At 42.0% G+C, this 16,716-nt stretch overlaps 1 protein-coding gene and 1 long non-coding RNA gene across 2 annotated transcripts in view; both read right to left on the bottom strand.

Annotated features, from left to right (window-relative positions):
* The window catches only part of LOC106611881 (uncharacterized), a 90,315-nt gene that overhangs the window by 32,924 nt on the left and 40,675 nt on the right, over positions 1–16,716 (bottom strand). The window contains exons 2-4 of the mRNA XM_082955963.1: positions 15,143–15,481; positions 14,531–14,785; positions 14,186–14,323 (exon numbers count right to left, since the gene is read on the bottom strand). Of these exons, the coding sequence (XP_082812089.1) occupies positions 14,186–14,323; positions 14,531–14,785; positions 15,143–15,481 (732 nt within the window). The remainder of the gene's footprint in view (positions 1–14,185; positions 14,324–14,530; positions 14,786–15,142; positions 15,482–16,716) is intronic.
* Positions 4,340–6,345, bottom strand: LOC145858046 (uncharacterized). The gene is made up of 2 exons (XR_014378808.1): positions 4,836–6,345; positions 4,340–4,697 (listed from the first exon to the last, which is right to left on the bottom strand). It is a non-coding gene; the product is annotated as an uncharacterized LOC145858046 (long non-coding RNA).

The following is a 16,716-nucleotide window of genomic DNA, read 5'->3' as shown; positions in this document are numbered from 1 at the left end:
CTAAGAGGTATTCAGGAGAATCATTCCTTGGTGTGTTAGTAATCATAAGGGTCCCATAGTTGATTAGGAAGGATGCTCTGGCTTTAATGGAATCCTAGATTATCACTACGTGGATTTTCATTTTGAGTATCTATGTAATTACGTGATTCTGTGGCTAATAATGAGTGAACATGCGAATAATATAAACATATAACATTACAATTCTCTAAATGTATAAAGAGAGAAATAAAGTAGAAACGAGAAATGGACATTAACATGATCTTCCCTGGTATGGCATTAGTATGAATCGCTTTTGTCATAAATATTTCTTCCATACACCAATAATATATCTGCTCTGATTGGGGGACACTAAACATTAAACAATGACTTTGCCTAGCTTTTTTTAATGGAATAAAAGGACAACTACATAGGAACCCAAACAAAGAATAAAATGGCCATGTGACACTCCTGCTAACGTCACAAAAAGTCCAAACACAGCCTCATGTCTCTTCACAACGCAGCGCGCAACTTAGAAAATGAACCTACTGTACCTAAACAAAATCCTCCATTTTTTATCAGTCCTCTTTTTTCTACCACTGTAATTTTGACCTAACTGTATTCATAGGTTCTGACTCAGAGTTTCACTTCTTAATTTAAACAGTCAGGCTGGCTACATGTCTCCTGTGTGATGATATCAGAGAAGAAGTAAAAAGTGTTAAGTGAGGCTACTTTTGTGTTGGCGCCTGAGAAAATAACACCTCATTCGTTGTGTCAGGGCAGTGGTCAGCTCTCACACACTGCTGTCCAACACTGACATGAAGACACTACCTTCTTCTTCACAATTAGTAGGCTCTTTCACTCCATTTTAGATTGTGATCATTTGAAAAAGAAATGAACAGGTAAGAGAGACAGATAGAAAGACAGGAATTTGAGAGGAGGAGATGTGAGAGAAATAGGAAGTGAAAAAGAGAGGAACAGCAGTGTTTCCCTAAACGTGGTTTGTGACTCTGGTGTTTTTGACCGGCTGAAACTGATTCCTTTTGGGTTACAGCTGTTGGCTAGACACAATAACATGACTTTATAATGGACTGGGTTCATATAGCACTTTGTGGGGGCTCAAACCTTTTTTGAATTGATTTTCTTATTGGATGAAAAATAAGATGTGCTTTAGAAAACAGCTTGAACCTTGCTTTAAACAAACAGTGGTAGATCATGAGAAATGAGGTCCAGAATGTTTCAAAAGTAGTAGATAATGACAAATAAGGTAAAACATGTTTCAAAAGTAGTAGTCAATGGGAAATAAGGTAAAACATGTTTCAATAGTAGTAGTTAATGAGAAAGGATGTCCAAAGTGTTTCAAAAGTAGTAGATAATGAGAAAAGAGGTTTAAAAAAAATTCTAAAAGCAGCTTGCTTTTATTTCTATGCATTCAAAATCACACAAATACATCTAATTAAAACATGCCACCCTGCATCCCACTGCTGGCTTACTTCTGAAACTAAGCAGGGTTGATCCTGGTCAGTCCCTGGATGGGAGACCAGATGCTGCTGGAAGTGGTGTTGCAGGGCCAGTACGAGGCACTCTTTCCTCTGGTCTAAAAAATGCCCCAGGGTAGGGTGCTGTCTTTTGGATGGTATGTTAAACGGGTGTCCTGACTCTCTGAGGTCATTAAAGATCCCATTGCACTTATTGTAAGAGTAGGGGTGTTAACCTTGGTGCCCTGGCTAAATTCCCAATCTGGCCCTCATACCATCATGGCCATCTAGTCATCCCCAGCTTACAATTGGCTCATTCATCCCCGTCCTCTTCCCTGAAACTATTCCCCAGGTTGTTGCTGTAAATGAGAATGTGTTCTCAGTCAACTTATCTGGTAAAATAAATAAAATACAGTGTTATAACATTTCTTCAGTGGGCTGATAGAAAGGTCATATGTATGAATTAAACAAAGTAGCCTTCTCTGACACCAGGTAGCCTTGAGGTCAAAGCGTTGGCCCAGTAACTGAAAGGTCGCTGGCCCCACAATGATAGCAGTACAATGACAGAAGAGGTGGCTACAGAGCATATAAAGAATGGAACCAGGCTAGCATATAGAGGCCTCATCCCATCTTTAACAATAGCAACCAGGGGAACATATCTGACCTGCCACAACATTTTCTGTGGCCCTCATTGTTAATTCATTTCACAAACTAAAGGTCTATTAAAACACAACTTGATTTTTAATGGAATAAATGTATTTCCACATCAGGGCTGCAGGTGGCCTAGTGGTTAGAGCATTGGGTCAGTAACCGAAAGGTTGCTAGATTGATTCCCCAAATCGTTCCGCCCCTGAACAAGGCAGTTCCTAGGCCGTCATTGTAAATAAGAATTTGTTCTTAACTGACTTGCCTAGTTATATAAAATTAGAATGCTCACAGTCATCACAGTGGTGAAATGTTTTGGAGTATCTGTACTTTACTTTACTACTTATATTTTTGACAACAAGAAAATAATATACTTTTTACTCCATACTTTTCCCCAAATGTACTCATCACATTTTGAATGCTTAGCTGGACAGGAAAATGGTCCAATTCACACATTTAACAAGATAACATCCCTGGTCATCCCTACTGCCTCTGATCTGGCAGACTCACTAAACTCACATGCTTCATTTGGAAATTATATCTGAGTGTTGGAGTGTGCCCCTGGCAATCTTAAAAAAATGAAAGAAAAGAAAATGGTGCTGACTGGTTTGCTTAATATAAGGAAGAGGAAATTATTTATACTTTTGATACTTCAGTATATTTTTGCAATTACATTTACTTTGACACGTAAGCATATTTAAAGCCAAATACTTTGACTTTTACTCGAGTAGCATTTTACTGGGTGACTTTCACTTTTATTTAGTCATGTTCTTTAAGATATTTTACATTTATTCAAGTGTGACAATTTGGTACTTTTTCCACCATGGAGTGAACACATGACCTGTGTGGTGTAACAGTGTTTCTCAACCTTTATTGCACCAGGGATGGTTGTTCCTCCTTGGAGGAGTGCATTAAGTTAAACTAGTACTTGAGAACTGACTGAGTTGGTGTCAGAGAAACAATGTAACATATATATATATTTCTTTCTTTCTTAATGCGTTTGAGCCAGTCGTCCGGAACAGCTGATACTCTCATGCATTCTTCAGTGTTACTTTCCTCGAAGCAAGCATATAAGTATTTTAGCTCGTCTGGTACGCTCGTGTCACTGGGCAGCTCACGGCTGTGCTTCCCTTTGTAGTCTGTTAGTTTGCAAGCCCTACCACATCCAGCGAGCATCAGAGCCAGTGCAGTACGATCCAATCTTAGTCCTGTATTGACACTTTGCCTGTTTAATGGTTCGTTGGAGGGCATAGCGGGATTTTTTATAAGCTTCCGGGTTGGAGTCCCGCTCCTTGAAAGCGGCAGCTCTACCCTGTAGATCAGTGCGGATGTTGCCTGTGTTCCATGGTTTTTGGTTGGGGTATGTACGTACGGTCACTGTGGGACAAGGTCATCGATGCACTTATTGATGAAGCCAGTGACTGATGTGGTGTACTCCTCAATGCCATCGGAAGAATCCAGGAACATATTCCAGTCTGTGCTAGCAAAACAGTCCTGTAGCTTAGAATCTGCTTCATCTGACCACTTTCTTATTGACCGAGTCACTGATGCTTCCTGCTATAGTTTTTGCTTGTAAGCAGGAATTAGGAGGTTAGAACTATGGTCAGATTTGCCAAATGGAGGGAGAGCTTTGTACGCGTCTCTGTGTGTGGAGTAATGGTGGTCTAGAGTTTTTTTCCTCTGGTTGCACCTTTAACATACTGGTAGAAATGAGGTAAAACAAATTTGAGTTTCCCTGCATTAAAGCCCCCGGCCACTAGGAAAGCCGACCCTCTGGATGACAGTTTTCCTGTTTGCTTATGGTCGTATACAGCTCATTGAGTGCGGTTTTAGTGCCAGCATCGGTTTGCGGTGGTATTTTGACAGCTACGAAATATACGATGAAAAATCTCTTGGTAAATAGTGTGGTCTACAGCTTATGCTGAGATACTCTACCTCATGCGAGCTAGACCTCCAGACTTCCTTAGATTTCATGGACCAGCTGTTGTTTACAAATTTACATAGACTGCCACCCCTTGTCTTACCAGAGGCCGCTGTTCTATCCTGTCGAAAAAGCTTAAAACCCGCCAGCTGTATGTTATTCATGTCGTCGTTCATGGGTTATTCCCTTTCATGGTTTTGAGTGCAAGTACCTTTTGAACTTTAAATTTTTGCTATCGCAAAAAAAAAAATGTGTTTGTGTTTATGAAGGTCTTAGGTCACATTCGAATCCGCAAGAAAATGTATTTTCAAAAACACAATAGCATTTTCATTAGTTTATATAACTGTATGTACAAATGAAAAACCACTAGAACACTACAATTCAAGTGTTAAAATCCACAAAATTTTCACGATCACATAGATCATTCATTATTGCTCTGTTAAGGGCAGGTCTGAAGGAACATTATGAAACTATGAAAATGTATGTCAAAAGAACTAAATACATTACTGTGCTTTGAGTTAGAGCTTGAGTAAAATTAAAACAACAATAAGCAGTATAACATCATCATTAGTCATTAGTTATGGTCCCCATGGCAACTTTCATGATATCAACACCCCTTTTGAGTCCCACCGTGATCCACCTGAGAGACTGCAACCACTCTGCTTACTCACCATCATCTGGAGAGAGAAAAAAAGAGAGTGAGCGAGAGAGAGTGAGTGAGAGAGAGAGAGGGGGAGAAAGTGAATTAAGAATAATATTACAATTTATTATCAAACAAAATACGTTAAACAAAGGTACAATGATGCATTACTGACCTTTTTCTTGAGGACAAGTTTTCGTCTTGTATAAACAGTATGATCCCAGACAGACTGCCAGAAGAATGAATACTTCAGCAAGTTGGAAATAAACAAACACACTGACTCCTGGTCCTGAGGGAGAGAAGGGAGAAGGTATAACCCCTAAATTAACTAATCAGCTCAGTTGCTGTGACAGCTACTATCTGTCCCTGGATCCTGCCAGACCAAAAAGCCTGAAGTTGTTTACCGTAGCTAGCTATTAGCCTAGCTGGTAGCTATCAGTATCAAGCTAGCAAGGTGTCCCAACCCTTGTGTCTGGGACCTCAGAGGTTTCCCACACTAATTGTGTGTCACGTCCTGGCCAGTATAAGGGTTAATTGTCATTGTAGTTTGGTCAGGACATGGCAGAGGGTATTTGTTTTATGTGGTTCGGGGTGGTGTTTTTCTAGAAGGGCATTTGATTGAAGTATTCTGGGGTTTTTGGGCACTGTTTGATTTTCATGTATTCTATGTTTAGTCTAGTGTGTCTGTTTCTATGTTTGGTTAATTGGGGTTGGGACTCTCAGTTGAAGGCAGGTGTTGTCTATTTGCCTTTGATTGAGAGTCCCACATATTAGGGTGTGTTTGTGTTTGTCATTTGTGGGAGATTGTTCTGTGTTTAGCCTTGTGCCTTACCAGACTGTTTTTGTTGATCGTTCGTTCTTTTGTTATTTTGGTGTTCATTTTGAATTTATTAAAACGTCAAGATGAGCATACACATACCTGCTGCGTTTTGGTCTCTTCACTACGACAACCGTGACATTGTGTCTGGATTCCCTGCTGCCTGTTACCTTTTCCCTGCTACCTGACCTGGCTGGAACTGCGTTGTATGGCTGCCAACGTTAGCCGATGCTGTGAACAACAGTATGTGCAAAGACACTGCTTTCGTGTGGATTTAAAAGGAGGAAACATATTTCTGCTTTTCAGATATAGCCATTTTTGTGAGGTATTTTTGTTCATTTCTTCATCCTGTAAGGAGAGAGACACAGAAGCCTAGCTAGTCTAGCTGGCCGTATTTCTCAGATAGAGGTCATTATTGAAAGTTTTCAATGGTGCAGGGGCTGTGTTAATTTTGCTTTATTCTGGGACAATGTGGACTGCCCAGACCTTCAATTTGAAAGCTGCATCATATGCATTTCTCCGTGTCTTTGCCATGATGAGGGTGACAAAATGACTACCGTAATCAGAATGATGGGAAGTTTGAGAGCTCTCCATTTATTCTAAACAGTAAACTAAAAAGTTGTTTGACCTTAACCCGTTCGGCAATTTCATTGGTCTAATGAAAGCTTCATGCCGCCAAAAAAACTGAGCACGTCACAGAATGTGTTTTTTTTGAGAAAAAAACATTGAAAGCGGGAAAAATCCATATATTAGCCGCGTCATTGTTTAAGCCGCGAGGTTCAAAGCCTGGGAAAAAAGTTGCAGCTTATAGTCCGGAATTTACGGTACTGGAAAGTTGCTTAAGAGCTAGAAGCAGAGCTGCCATGTCTGTCGGCACCATCTTGCTTGATAATATATGTGATATCAACAGAGAGGTATATTTTCTGGGTGATTTCAATATTGACTGTCTTTCATCAAGTTGCCCACCTCAAGAAACAGCTTCAAACTGTAACTAGTGCCTGCAACCTGTTTCAGGTTGTCAGTCAACCTACCAGGGTAGTTACAAACAGCACAGGAATTAAATCATCAACATGTATCACACCTTTACTAATGTAACTGTTTTAAAGCAGTATCCAAGTCCATTGGCTGTAGTGACCACAATATAGTAGCCACATATGGGAAAACCAAAGTTCCAAATGCTGGGCCTATTATAGGGTATAGGAGGTCATACGATACGTTTTGTAATGATTCTTATGTTGATGATGTAAAAAATATTTGCTGTTCTGTGGTGCAATGAGGAGCAACCAGACGCTGCACTTGACACATTTATGAAATTGCTTATTCCAGTTATGAATAAGCATGCACACATTAAGAAAATGACTGTAAAAAATGTTAAATCCCCTTGGATTGGCGAGAAATTGAAAAATGGTATGGTTGAGACGGATATGGCAAAAGGAATGGCAAATAAGTCTGGCAGCACAAACGACTGGCAAACGTACTGCAAATTGAGAAATCATGTGACTAAACTGAAAAGAAGAAGAATCTATACCATGAAACAAAGATATATGACATAAACAATGATAGTAATAACCTTTGGAACACCTTAAATGAAATTTTGGCCAAAAAAGGCAAACTCAGCTCCATCATTCATTGAATCAGTTGGCTCATTCATCACAAAACCCACCGACATTGCCAAATACTTTAATGATTTCTTCATTAGCAAGATTAGCAAATTTAGGCATGACATGCCAGCAACAAATGCCAACACTACACATCCAAGCATAACTGACCAAATTATGAAAGACAAGCATTGTAATTTTGAATTCCGTAAAGTGAGTGTGGAAGAGGTGAAAAAATTATTTTTTACCATCAACAATGACAAGCCACCGGGGTCTGACAACTTGGATGGAAAAATACTGAGGATAATAGCGGACGATATTGCCACTCCTATTTGCCATATTGTCAATCTAAGCCTACTAGAAAGTGTATGCCCTCAGGCCTGGAGGGAAGCAAAAGTTATTCCGCTACCCAAGAATAGTAAAACCCCCCTTTACTGGCTCAAATAGCCAATGTGTCTATGTATGTGGATGACTCAACACTATCCATGTGTCATGGCTGTCTGAAGAATGGGACCAAAGCGCAGTGTGTGTATCATTCCACATTTTATTATAACTGTGAAACTATGCAAGACATACAAATAAACTTATTGAAAAATCAAACCGTGACGAAGAGGTGCAACATATACTTACTCAAAATAATCTCCCACAAAACCTAGTGGAAAACCAACAACTTAAATATGATCCCCAATTAGAGACAACGATGACCAGCTGCCTCTAATTGGAGATCATCCCAAAAAACAACAACATAGAAATACAGAAACTAGTACCAACATAGAAATAAATAAACTAGACAAAACCCCCTGTCACGCCCTGACCTACTCTACCATAGAAAATAAAAGCTTTCTATGGTCAGAACGTGACAGTACCCCCCCCCCCCCCAAAGGTGCGGACTCCAAACGCAAAACCCTAAACAACAACAACAAAAAAACGTGAGGGTTAGGGTGGGTGTCTAATGTCGGTGGCGGCTCTGGTGCAGAACGAAGAACCTTCTCATCCCATGGATCCTCCTGCATCGGAGGCGGTTCTGGTGTGCGACGAAGAACCCTCTCATTGTGCTTATCCCCCAGCATAGGAGGTGGCTCCGGTTCGGGGTGTAGCCCCCGCTCCTCCAGCTGATCCCTCCGCTTTCGTGTCACCGGACCGCGGATCATCGCCGGAGGCTCTGGATTGCAGACAGCCGCCGGAGACTCTGGACTGCGGACCACCGCCGGAGACTCCGGACTGGGGGCCGTCTCAGGAGGCTCCGGACTGGGGGCCGTCTCAGGAGGCTCCGGACTGGGGGCCGTCTCAGGAGGCTAGGGACTGGGGGCCGTCTCAGGAGGCTCCGGACTGGGGGCCGTCTCAGGAGGCTCCGGACTGGGGGCCGTCTCAGGAGGCTCCGGACTGGGAACTGTCGCCGGAAGCTCCGGACTGGGAACTATCGCCGGAAGCTCCGGACTGGGAACTGTCGCCGGAAGCTCCGGACTGGGAACTGTCGCCGGAAGCTCTGGACTGGGAATGCGCATTAGAGGCCTGATGCGTGGGGCTGGCACAGGTGGCGCCAGACTGGTAACACGCACCTCAGGGCGAGTGCGGGGAGCAGGAACAGGACACCCCGGACTGGGCAGGCGCACTGGAGGCCTGATGCGTGGGGCTGGCACAGGTGAAGCCAGACTGGTAACACGCACCTCAGGGCGAGTGCGGGGAGCAGGGACAGGACACCCTGGACTTGGCAGGCGCACTGGAGTCCTGATGTGTGGGGCTGGCACAGGTGGCGCAAGACTGGTGACACACACTTCAGGGCGAGTACAAGGAGCAGGCACAGGGCGTACTGGGCTGTGGAGGCACACTGGAGGTCTGGAGCGTAGGGCTGGCACAATCCGTCCTGGCTGGATGCTCACTTTAGCCCGGCAAGTGCGGGGCGCTGGCACAGGACGCACTGGGCTGTGAATGCGCACTGGTGACACCGTGCGTATCACCGCAAAACATGGTGCCTGACAGGTCACACGCTCCCTCAAGCGAGTGCGTGGAGGAGACACAGGACGTACCAGACTGGGGAGGCGCACTGAAGGCCAGATGCGTGAAACTGGTGCATATGACACCGGAATGGTGTCACGCTCCTCAGCACGCCCGCTCTGCAGTGCTCTCAATGCTAACACCTCTCTCCGGAATCTTGCGTCGAGTTCCTCACTCGTTTCCCTGACTGGCTCTGGTTCACCCCTCAGCTCTCCACGGTAAGCACGGGGAGTTGGCTCAGGTCCCAAACCTGACTCCACCAAACTCCCCGTGTGCCCCCCCCCCCCTAACATTTTTTTTGGAGCTGTCTCTCGGGCTTCCGTTGTTGCTGTTAGTTTCTCGTATTGTCGCCGTTCCTCTCTCGCTGTCTCCGCCTGCTTGCCTTGATGGTATAACGCCTCATAATATCGCCGTTCTGCTCTCGCTGCTTCAATCTCCTCCTTCGGACGGCGACACTCCTCAGGCCTTGTCCAGGGTCCTGCCACATCCAGGATTTCCTCCCAGGTCCAGTCCTCCTGACCATGCTGCTTGGTCTGTTGGTGGTGGGAGATTCTGTCATGGTTGTCATATGATGAAGGAGCGGACCAAAGCGCAGCGTGTGTATCGTTCCACATTTTAATATAACTGTGAAACTATGCAAGACATACAAATAAACTAATGAACAAAACAACAAACTGTGACGAAGAGGTGCAACATACACTTACTCAAAATAATCTCCCACAAAACCTAGTGGGAAAACCAACAACTTAACTTCTATGGGCTAGGTGGTACGCTTGCGTCCACACACAGCGTCCCACCTACTCAACAGCCAGTGTAATCCCGTGGCGCGATATTCAAATACCTCAAAAATGCTAAAACTTCAATTTTTCAAACATATGACTATTTTACACCATTTTAAAGACAAGACTCTCATTAATCTAACCACACTGTCCGATTTCAAAAAGGCTTTACAACGAAAGCAAAACATTAGATTATGTCAGCAGAGTACCCAGCCAGAAATAATCAGACACCCATTTTTCAAGCTAGCATATAATGTCACATAAACCCAAACCACAGCTAAATGCAGCACTAACCTTTGATGATCTTCATCAGATGACAACCCTAGGACATTATATTATACAATACATGCATGTTTTGTTCAATCAAGTTCATATTTATATCAAAAGCCAGCTTTTTACATTAGCATGTGACTAGCATGTGACTAGCATTCCCACCGAACACTGCCGGTGAATTTACTAAATTACTCACGATAAACGTTCACAAAAAGCATAACAATTATTTTAAGAATTATAGATACAGAACTCCTCTATGCACTCGATATGTCCGATTTTAAAATAGCTTTTCGGTGAAAGCACATTTTGCAATATTCTCAGTAGATAGCCCGGCATCACAGGGCTAGCTATTTAGACACCCAGCAAGTTTAGCACTCACCAAAGTCAGATTTACTATAAGAAAAATTGTATTACCTTTGCTGTTCTTCGTCAGAATGCACTCCCAGGACTTCTACTTCAATAACAAATGTTGGTTTGGTTCAAAATAATCCATTGTTATATCCAAATAGCGACGTTTTGTTCGTGCGTTCAAGACACTATCCGAAAGGGTAAATAAGGATGACGAGCATGGCGCATTTCGTGACAAAAAATGTCTAAATATTCCATTACCGTACTTCGAAGCATGTCAACTGCTGTTTAAAATCAATTTTTATGCCATTTTTCTCGTAAAAAAGCGATAATATTCCGACCGGGAAAGCCTGTGTACGTACAAAGAGAGAGAAAATAAATACATCTCGTGCCCTCGTGCACGAGCGTGAGTCTCAGAGTACTCTGACCAGCCACTATCCAAACGCGATAATGTGTTTCAGCCAGAGGCTGCCTCGATATCATTCAGCTTTTTCCCGGGTTCTGAGAGCCTATGGGAGCCGTAGGAAGTGTCACGTTACGGCAAAGATCCTCAGTCTTCAATAAAAAGAGCCAAGATGAACAACTTGTCAGAGAGGGCGCTTCCTGTTTGGAATCTTCTCAGGTTTTTGCCTGCCATATGAGTTCTGTTATACTCACAGACACCATTCAAACAGTTTTAGAAACTTTAGGGTGTTTTCTATCCAAAGCCAATAATTATATGCATATTCTAGTTACTGGGCAGGAGTAGTAACCAGATTAAATCGGGTACGTTTTTTATCCGGCCGTGTCAATACTGCCCCCTAGCCCTAACAGGTTAAATATGATCCCCAATTAGAGACAATGATGACCAGCTGCCTCTAATTGGAGATCATCCCCCCCAAAAAACATAGAAATACATAAACTAGAACCCCACATAGAAATACAGAAACTAGACACAACCCCCAACATAGAAAAAAGAAACTAGAACCAACATAGAAATAAATAAACTGGACAAAAACCCCTGTCACGCCCTGACATACTCTACCATAGAAAATAAAAGCTTTCTATGGTCAGAACGTGACACCATGTCAGCTACTACAGCGACTGAAATGACTGCAACACTTAACAAAAAGCTGCAGTTAGTTTCAGAATGGGTGGCAAGGAAGAAGTTTGTCCTAAATATTTCAAAAACTAAAATCATTGTATTTAGGACAAATCATTCACTAAACCCTAAATCTCAACTAAATCTTGTAATGAATAGTGTGGAAATTGAGTAAATTGAGGCGACGAAACTGCTTGAAGTAACCCTGGATTGTCTGGCACTTAAATGTCAATGGAGAGCTAACATTAATAATATGCATGTCAATCTCTCATGGCTCAAAGTGGAAGAGAGATAGACTTCATCACTATCTGTTTTTGTAAGAAGTGTTGACAAGCTGTTTAAACTAATAGCACACAGCTCTGACACCCATGCATACCCCACAAGACATGCCACCAGAGGTCTCTTCACAATCCCCAAGTCCAGAACAGACTATGGTAGGTGTACAGTACTACGTAGAGCCATGACTACATGGAACTCTATTCCACATCATCAGGTAACTGATGCAAGCAATAGAATCAGATTAAAAAATGAAAATATGGAACAGTGGCTACTGTAAGAGACACACACACAGGTACAGACAAACACATGCACACACAAACGCTAGCACGTGCACTCTACGCACACGTACATTGTAATATTGTTGTATGGTCGTATTCTACATTTTGTATTGCAGATATGTAGTTGTGTAATAATGTTATATGATGTGCTGTTTATCTTTTGTTCCTTAATGTGGTTGGACTCCAGGAAAACTAGCTGCTGCCTTGGCAACAGCTAATGGGGATCCCTATAAATAACAATACATACAGTTAACATAAATAAACCCTGGTGGCAATAAAACATTTAAAGGAATCACATATCTGAGTTAAGATGTGACAAATGCTATGATGCTGCTACTTCAAGAGGGTCGTTCCGTGAAATTAGTCCCTTTTAGGTAGTGTAACCTGAAAATGAATCACTAATCTCTCGAGTGGCTAGATGTTCTTTACCATTCGGCCATCAGATGTGCCACCAATGCTCCTTATAGGACACATCACTGCACTCTATACTCCTCTGTAAACTGGTCACCTCTGTAAACTGATCATCTCTCAAGACCCACTGGATGATGCTTATTTATAAAACCCTCTTAGGCCGCTCTCCCCCTTCTCTGAGATATCTACTGCAGCCCACATCCTCCACATACAACACCTGTTCTGCCAGTCACATTCTGTTAAAGGTCCCCAAAGCACACACATCCCTGGGTCTCTCCTCTTTTCAGTTCGCTGCAGCTAGCGACTGGAACGAGCTGCAACAAACACTCAAACTGGACAGTTGTATCTCAATCTCTTCATTCAAATACTTAATCATGGACACTCTTACTGACAGTTGTGGCTGCTTTGTGTGATGTATTGTTGCCTCTATCTGTTTTCCCTTTGTGCTGTTGTCTGTGCCCAATAATGTTTGTACCATGTTTTGTGCTGCTACCATGTTGTTGTTATGATGTGTTGTTACCATGCTGTGTTGTCATGTGTTGCTGCCTTGCTATATTGTTGTCTTAGGTCTCTCTTCATGTAGTGTTGTCTCTCTTGTTGTGATGTGTGTTTCGTCCTATATTTATATTGTATTTATTTAATTTTTAATCCCAAGCCCCCGTCCCCGCAGGAGGCCTTTTGCCTTTTCGTAGGCATTGAAAATAATAATTTGTTCTTAATGGACTTGCCTAGTTAAACAAAGGTTAAGTAAGTTATTTTTTTTAAACAATCACATGAAATAAAAACAAATTTTCAGAAATGACTTTGGCAAAGTAACAAAATAAGGCTTTACAATAATTGTGAACACTTGGAGTCATTTTGGGATTTAAGTGGGTTAAAATCTTCCTAGAAGTCACAGAGGGTGACAGAGGGACATGACAAAATGCTGCATTTTGGCACCTTAGCAACTATTTATTCATATTAAAAATCTGAGGTTCCCATGTGGTCTATATTAAAGATAATATCAAATAGCTAGTAATTTTGTGGAACGACCCTAGAGGTCATGATTATGATGACGATGACGTCAATCACAATAATAACAATAATCATCATCTTTATCAATACAATCTTGATTATTTTGCATGATGTTTCTGTTAAACTAAACGTAATGACACAGAGTACAGCATTGAAAATGTCATGCCCCGGTGTCACGGTTGTCGTCTGGAATGGAGGACCAAAACGCAGCAGGAATGTGGATGCTCATCTTGATTTATTTTTAAAATAAAGTGAACACCGAAATAATAAACAAAGAATGAAGAACTAACGATCAACACAACAGTCTTGTCATGTTTACATACGCAAAACAAGAAACAATCTCCCACAAACACTACACCAAACAATTACCCATATATAGGACTCCCAATCAGAGGCAACGAGAAAGCACCTGCCTCCAATTGAGAGTCCAACCCCCATTAACCTAAACATAGAAATACAACTAACTAGACTAAACATAGAAATACATTAACATAGAACAGTGCCCAAAAACCCCGGAATACATAAATCAAATACCCTTCTACAAAACCACCACCCCAAACCACATAAAACAAATACCCTCTGCCACGTCCTGACCAAACTACCATAACAAATAACCTTTATACTGGTCAGGACGTGACACCCGGGCCCTTACCAGTGGAGGTTTTACAGATGGGAGCCTCAGTCACAGTCGCCATTGTTGAAGACTCAATACACAGGGTATTACCAGTGGCATTCACCCACTCTGATACCTTTGTTCCATTGGATAAGGTGAAGGTAACATATATCAGCCCTGTAGGCAATCCAAACAACAGTAATCACATGCATATCTGAATTACATGTAAATACTGGCAAATGGATAGTGCTGTTTTGAAACAGGTCAATTCTTATTGATAAGAATTGATCATTCATCATTATAATCATCATCATTATTATCATTAATCATTGATATTGTTGATCATAATGTATTTTTAACAAAGTAAATTAAACAGTAGATTACCTGGACAGTATGAGATTCTCCTGCTGACAGTATCACTGCTGATGTGGTTTCTGACGGTACAGGTGAGATCTCCTGACAGGCCTTTCTTCAGAGTGATGGTGTTTGTCTCATCACCAGGAGAGGTCTCAGTGTCTCTCAGTGTCTGTCCATCCAGAGTCCAGCTGTACTGGGGACCATCCCCCTCAGAGGAACAGGACACCCTCATCTCTCCATGGGACAGACACTCAGAGGACAGCTGAGGACTGGACACTGGAGCTGTGGGGGAAGAAGGATATGTAACTGTAGTAAGAGGGCATAACACATTAGAACACAACACCAGCCATTCTTCTTGAAAGCCACAGAAACTACTGTAGTCAACAGGAGCAGCAGATTCATGACACACAATGACTGCATTTCAAATAACCAACAGATGATTTAATGTTGATGGATGTGGTTATGACTCTATGTACCAACTACAGTAGACTATGAAAATAAAAATGACTCCATGGTTACACATAAAATGCATTTCTCATTATTTGTATTATTAAGCAGTCACATATGTGTAGTTTAGCCAGAGCAATAGCTTGTCAAAGTTACTACTTGTAATAATTATTTGGATAGTTAGTTAATTACCTTCGATGAACAGTTGTAGTCCTCTGGTCCATAATGATTTCCCTTCTGAATTAAATGTTTCTAGCCGGTATTCACCAGAATCTGTACTTCTTGTGTTATTTAACCTAAATGTTCCATTGTTTATAAAGAAGTGTACTCTGTCTTTAATGGGGTTGTCTCTTATTACCAGTATGTCCTTCTTCATTTTGAGTATCTCTGTATTAACACCAGTTGGGCCTTTATAAAATGAGAGTACATCATATCTCGTGGCATCAGTCACCAGCTGGAGATAGACAGTTCCTCCCAGAGCTCCATAACACTGAGATCCATTCTGTCTAGCATCACAGGAAGTCTCCAAGCCTGAAGATCAAGAAGAAAAGACACTGTGACTATCACTGTTCTAACCCATGTCAAGTCATGTATCGTTTTTCAGATGAGGATATAAGTAACTAACAGTATAACCAAACCAACAGCATCAACTTGATAGGGATCATTAAGTCAGTGATCATTATCATGGGACAATGAGTAAAGAGACAACTGTCTTCTACAGTGTTCTGAATATTGTCTATCATCATCTGTCATTTCTGCTTCGTGATATACAAGACTCTGATATTATGTTCTCCATAAAAGAAGAGGGAAACCAACACATATAAAGATGTTTCTTCCAATGAGACACTCCAGCTGAGATCACCAACAGTCCTAAAACAGCCTCCATGTCTCTTTACAACGCAGGGTCTCCGTTTATCAAATTAACTTTGGTACTTCAACAAGGTCCTCTATTTTCTATTCAGAGCTGAATTTCCATAACCTGGCAATGTTTTACGGCACAAACAAAACCAATGCAAGGAAAGTATGAGAGATAGCTGTTCCTGACACTCAGTTTGTGACAAGCAAAAGAAGAAGTGTAATTTTGACCCTATTCATAGATTCTGACTCAGAGGAAAGAGGAAGAGCCTCATCAAAGTCTCACTTATTCATTATACAAACAGCCATGCTGGCTTCTGTAGCTTCAATGCCATACAACACTCCTTCCGTGGCCTCCAACTGCTCTTAAACACTAGTAAAATTAAATGCATGCTTTTCAACCGATCACTGCCCGCACCTGCCCGCCCGAGTAGCATCACTACTCTGGACGGTTCTGACTTAGAATATGTGGACAATTACAATTACCTAGGTGTCTGGCTAGACTGTAAACTCTCCTTCCAGACTCATATTAAGCATCTCCAATCCAAAATTAAATCTAGAATCGGCTTCCTATTTCCCAACAAAGCCTCCTTCACTCACGCTGCCAAACATACCCTCGTAAAACTGACTATCCTACCGATCCTCGACTTCGGCGATGTCATTTACAAAATAGCCTCCAACACTCTACTTAGCAAACTGGATGTAGTCTATCACAGTGCCATCCGTTTTGTCACCAAAGCCCCATATAAAACCCACCACTCGCCCGGTATGCTCTCGTTGACTGGCCCTCGCTACATATTCGTAGTCAAACCCACTGGCTCCAGGTCATCTATAAGTCTTTGCTAGGTAAAGCTCCACCTTATCTCAGCTCACTGGTCACCATAGCAACACCCACCCGTAGCACACGCTCC

Source organism: Salmo salar, chromosome 09, assembly GCF_965601325.2.
Source record: "Salmo salar chromosome 09, fSalSal1, whole genome shotgun sequence".
Lineage (NCBI taxonomy): Eukaryota > Metazoa > Chordata > Actinopteri > Salmoniformes > Salmonidae > Salmo > Salmo salar.
Note: the sequence above shows the minus strand (reverse complement) of the source record. Positions and strands in the feature narration are given on the sequence as shown.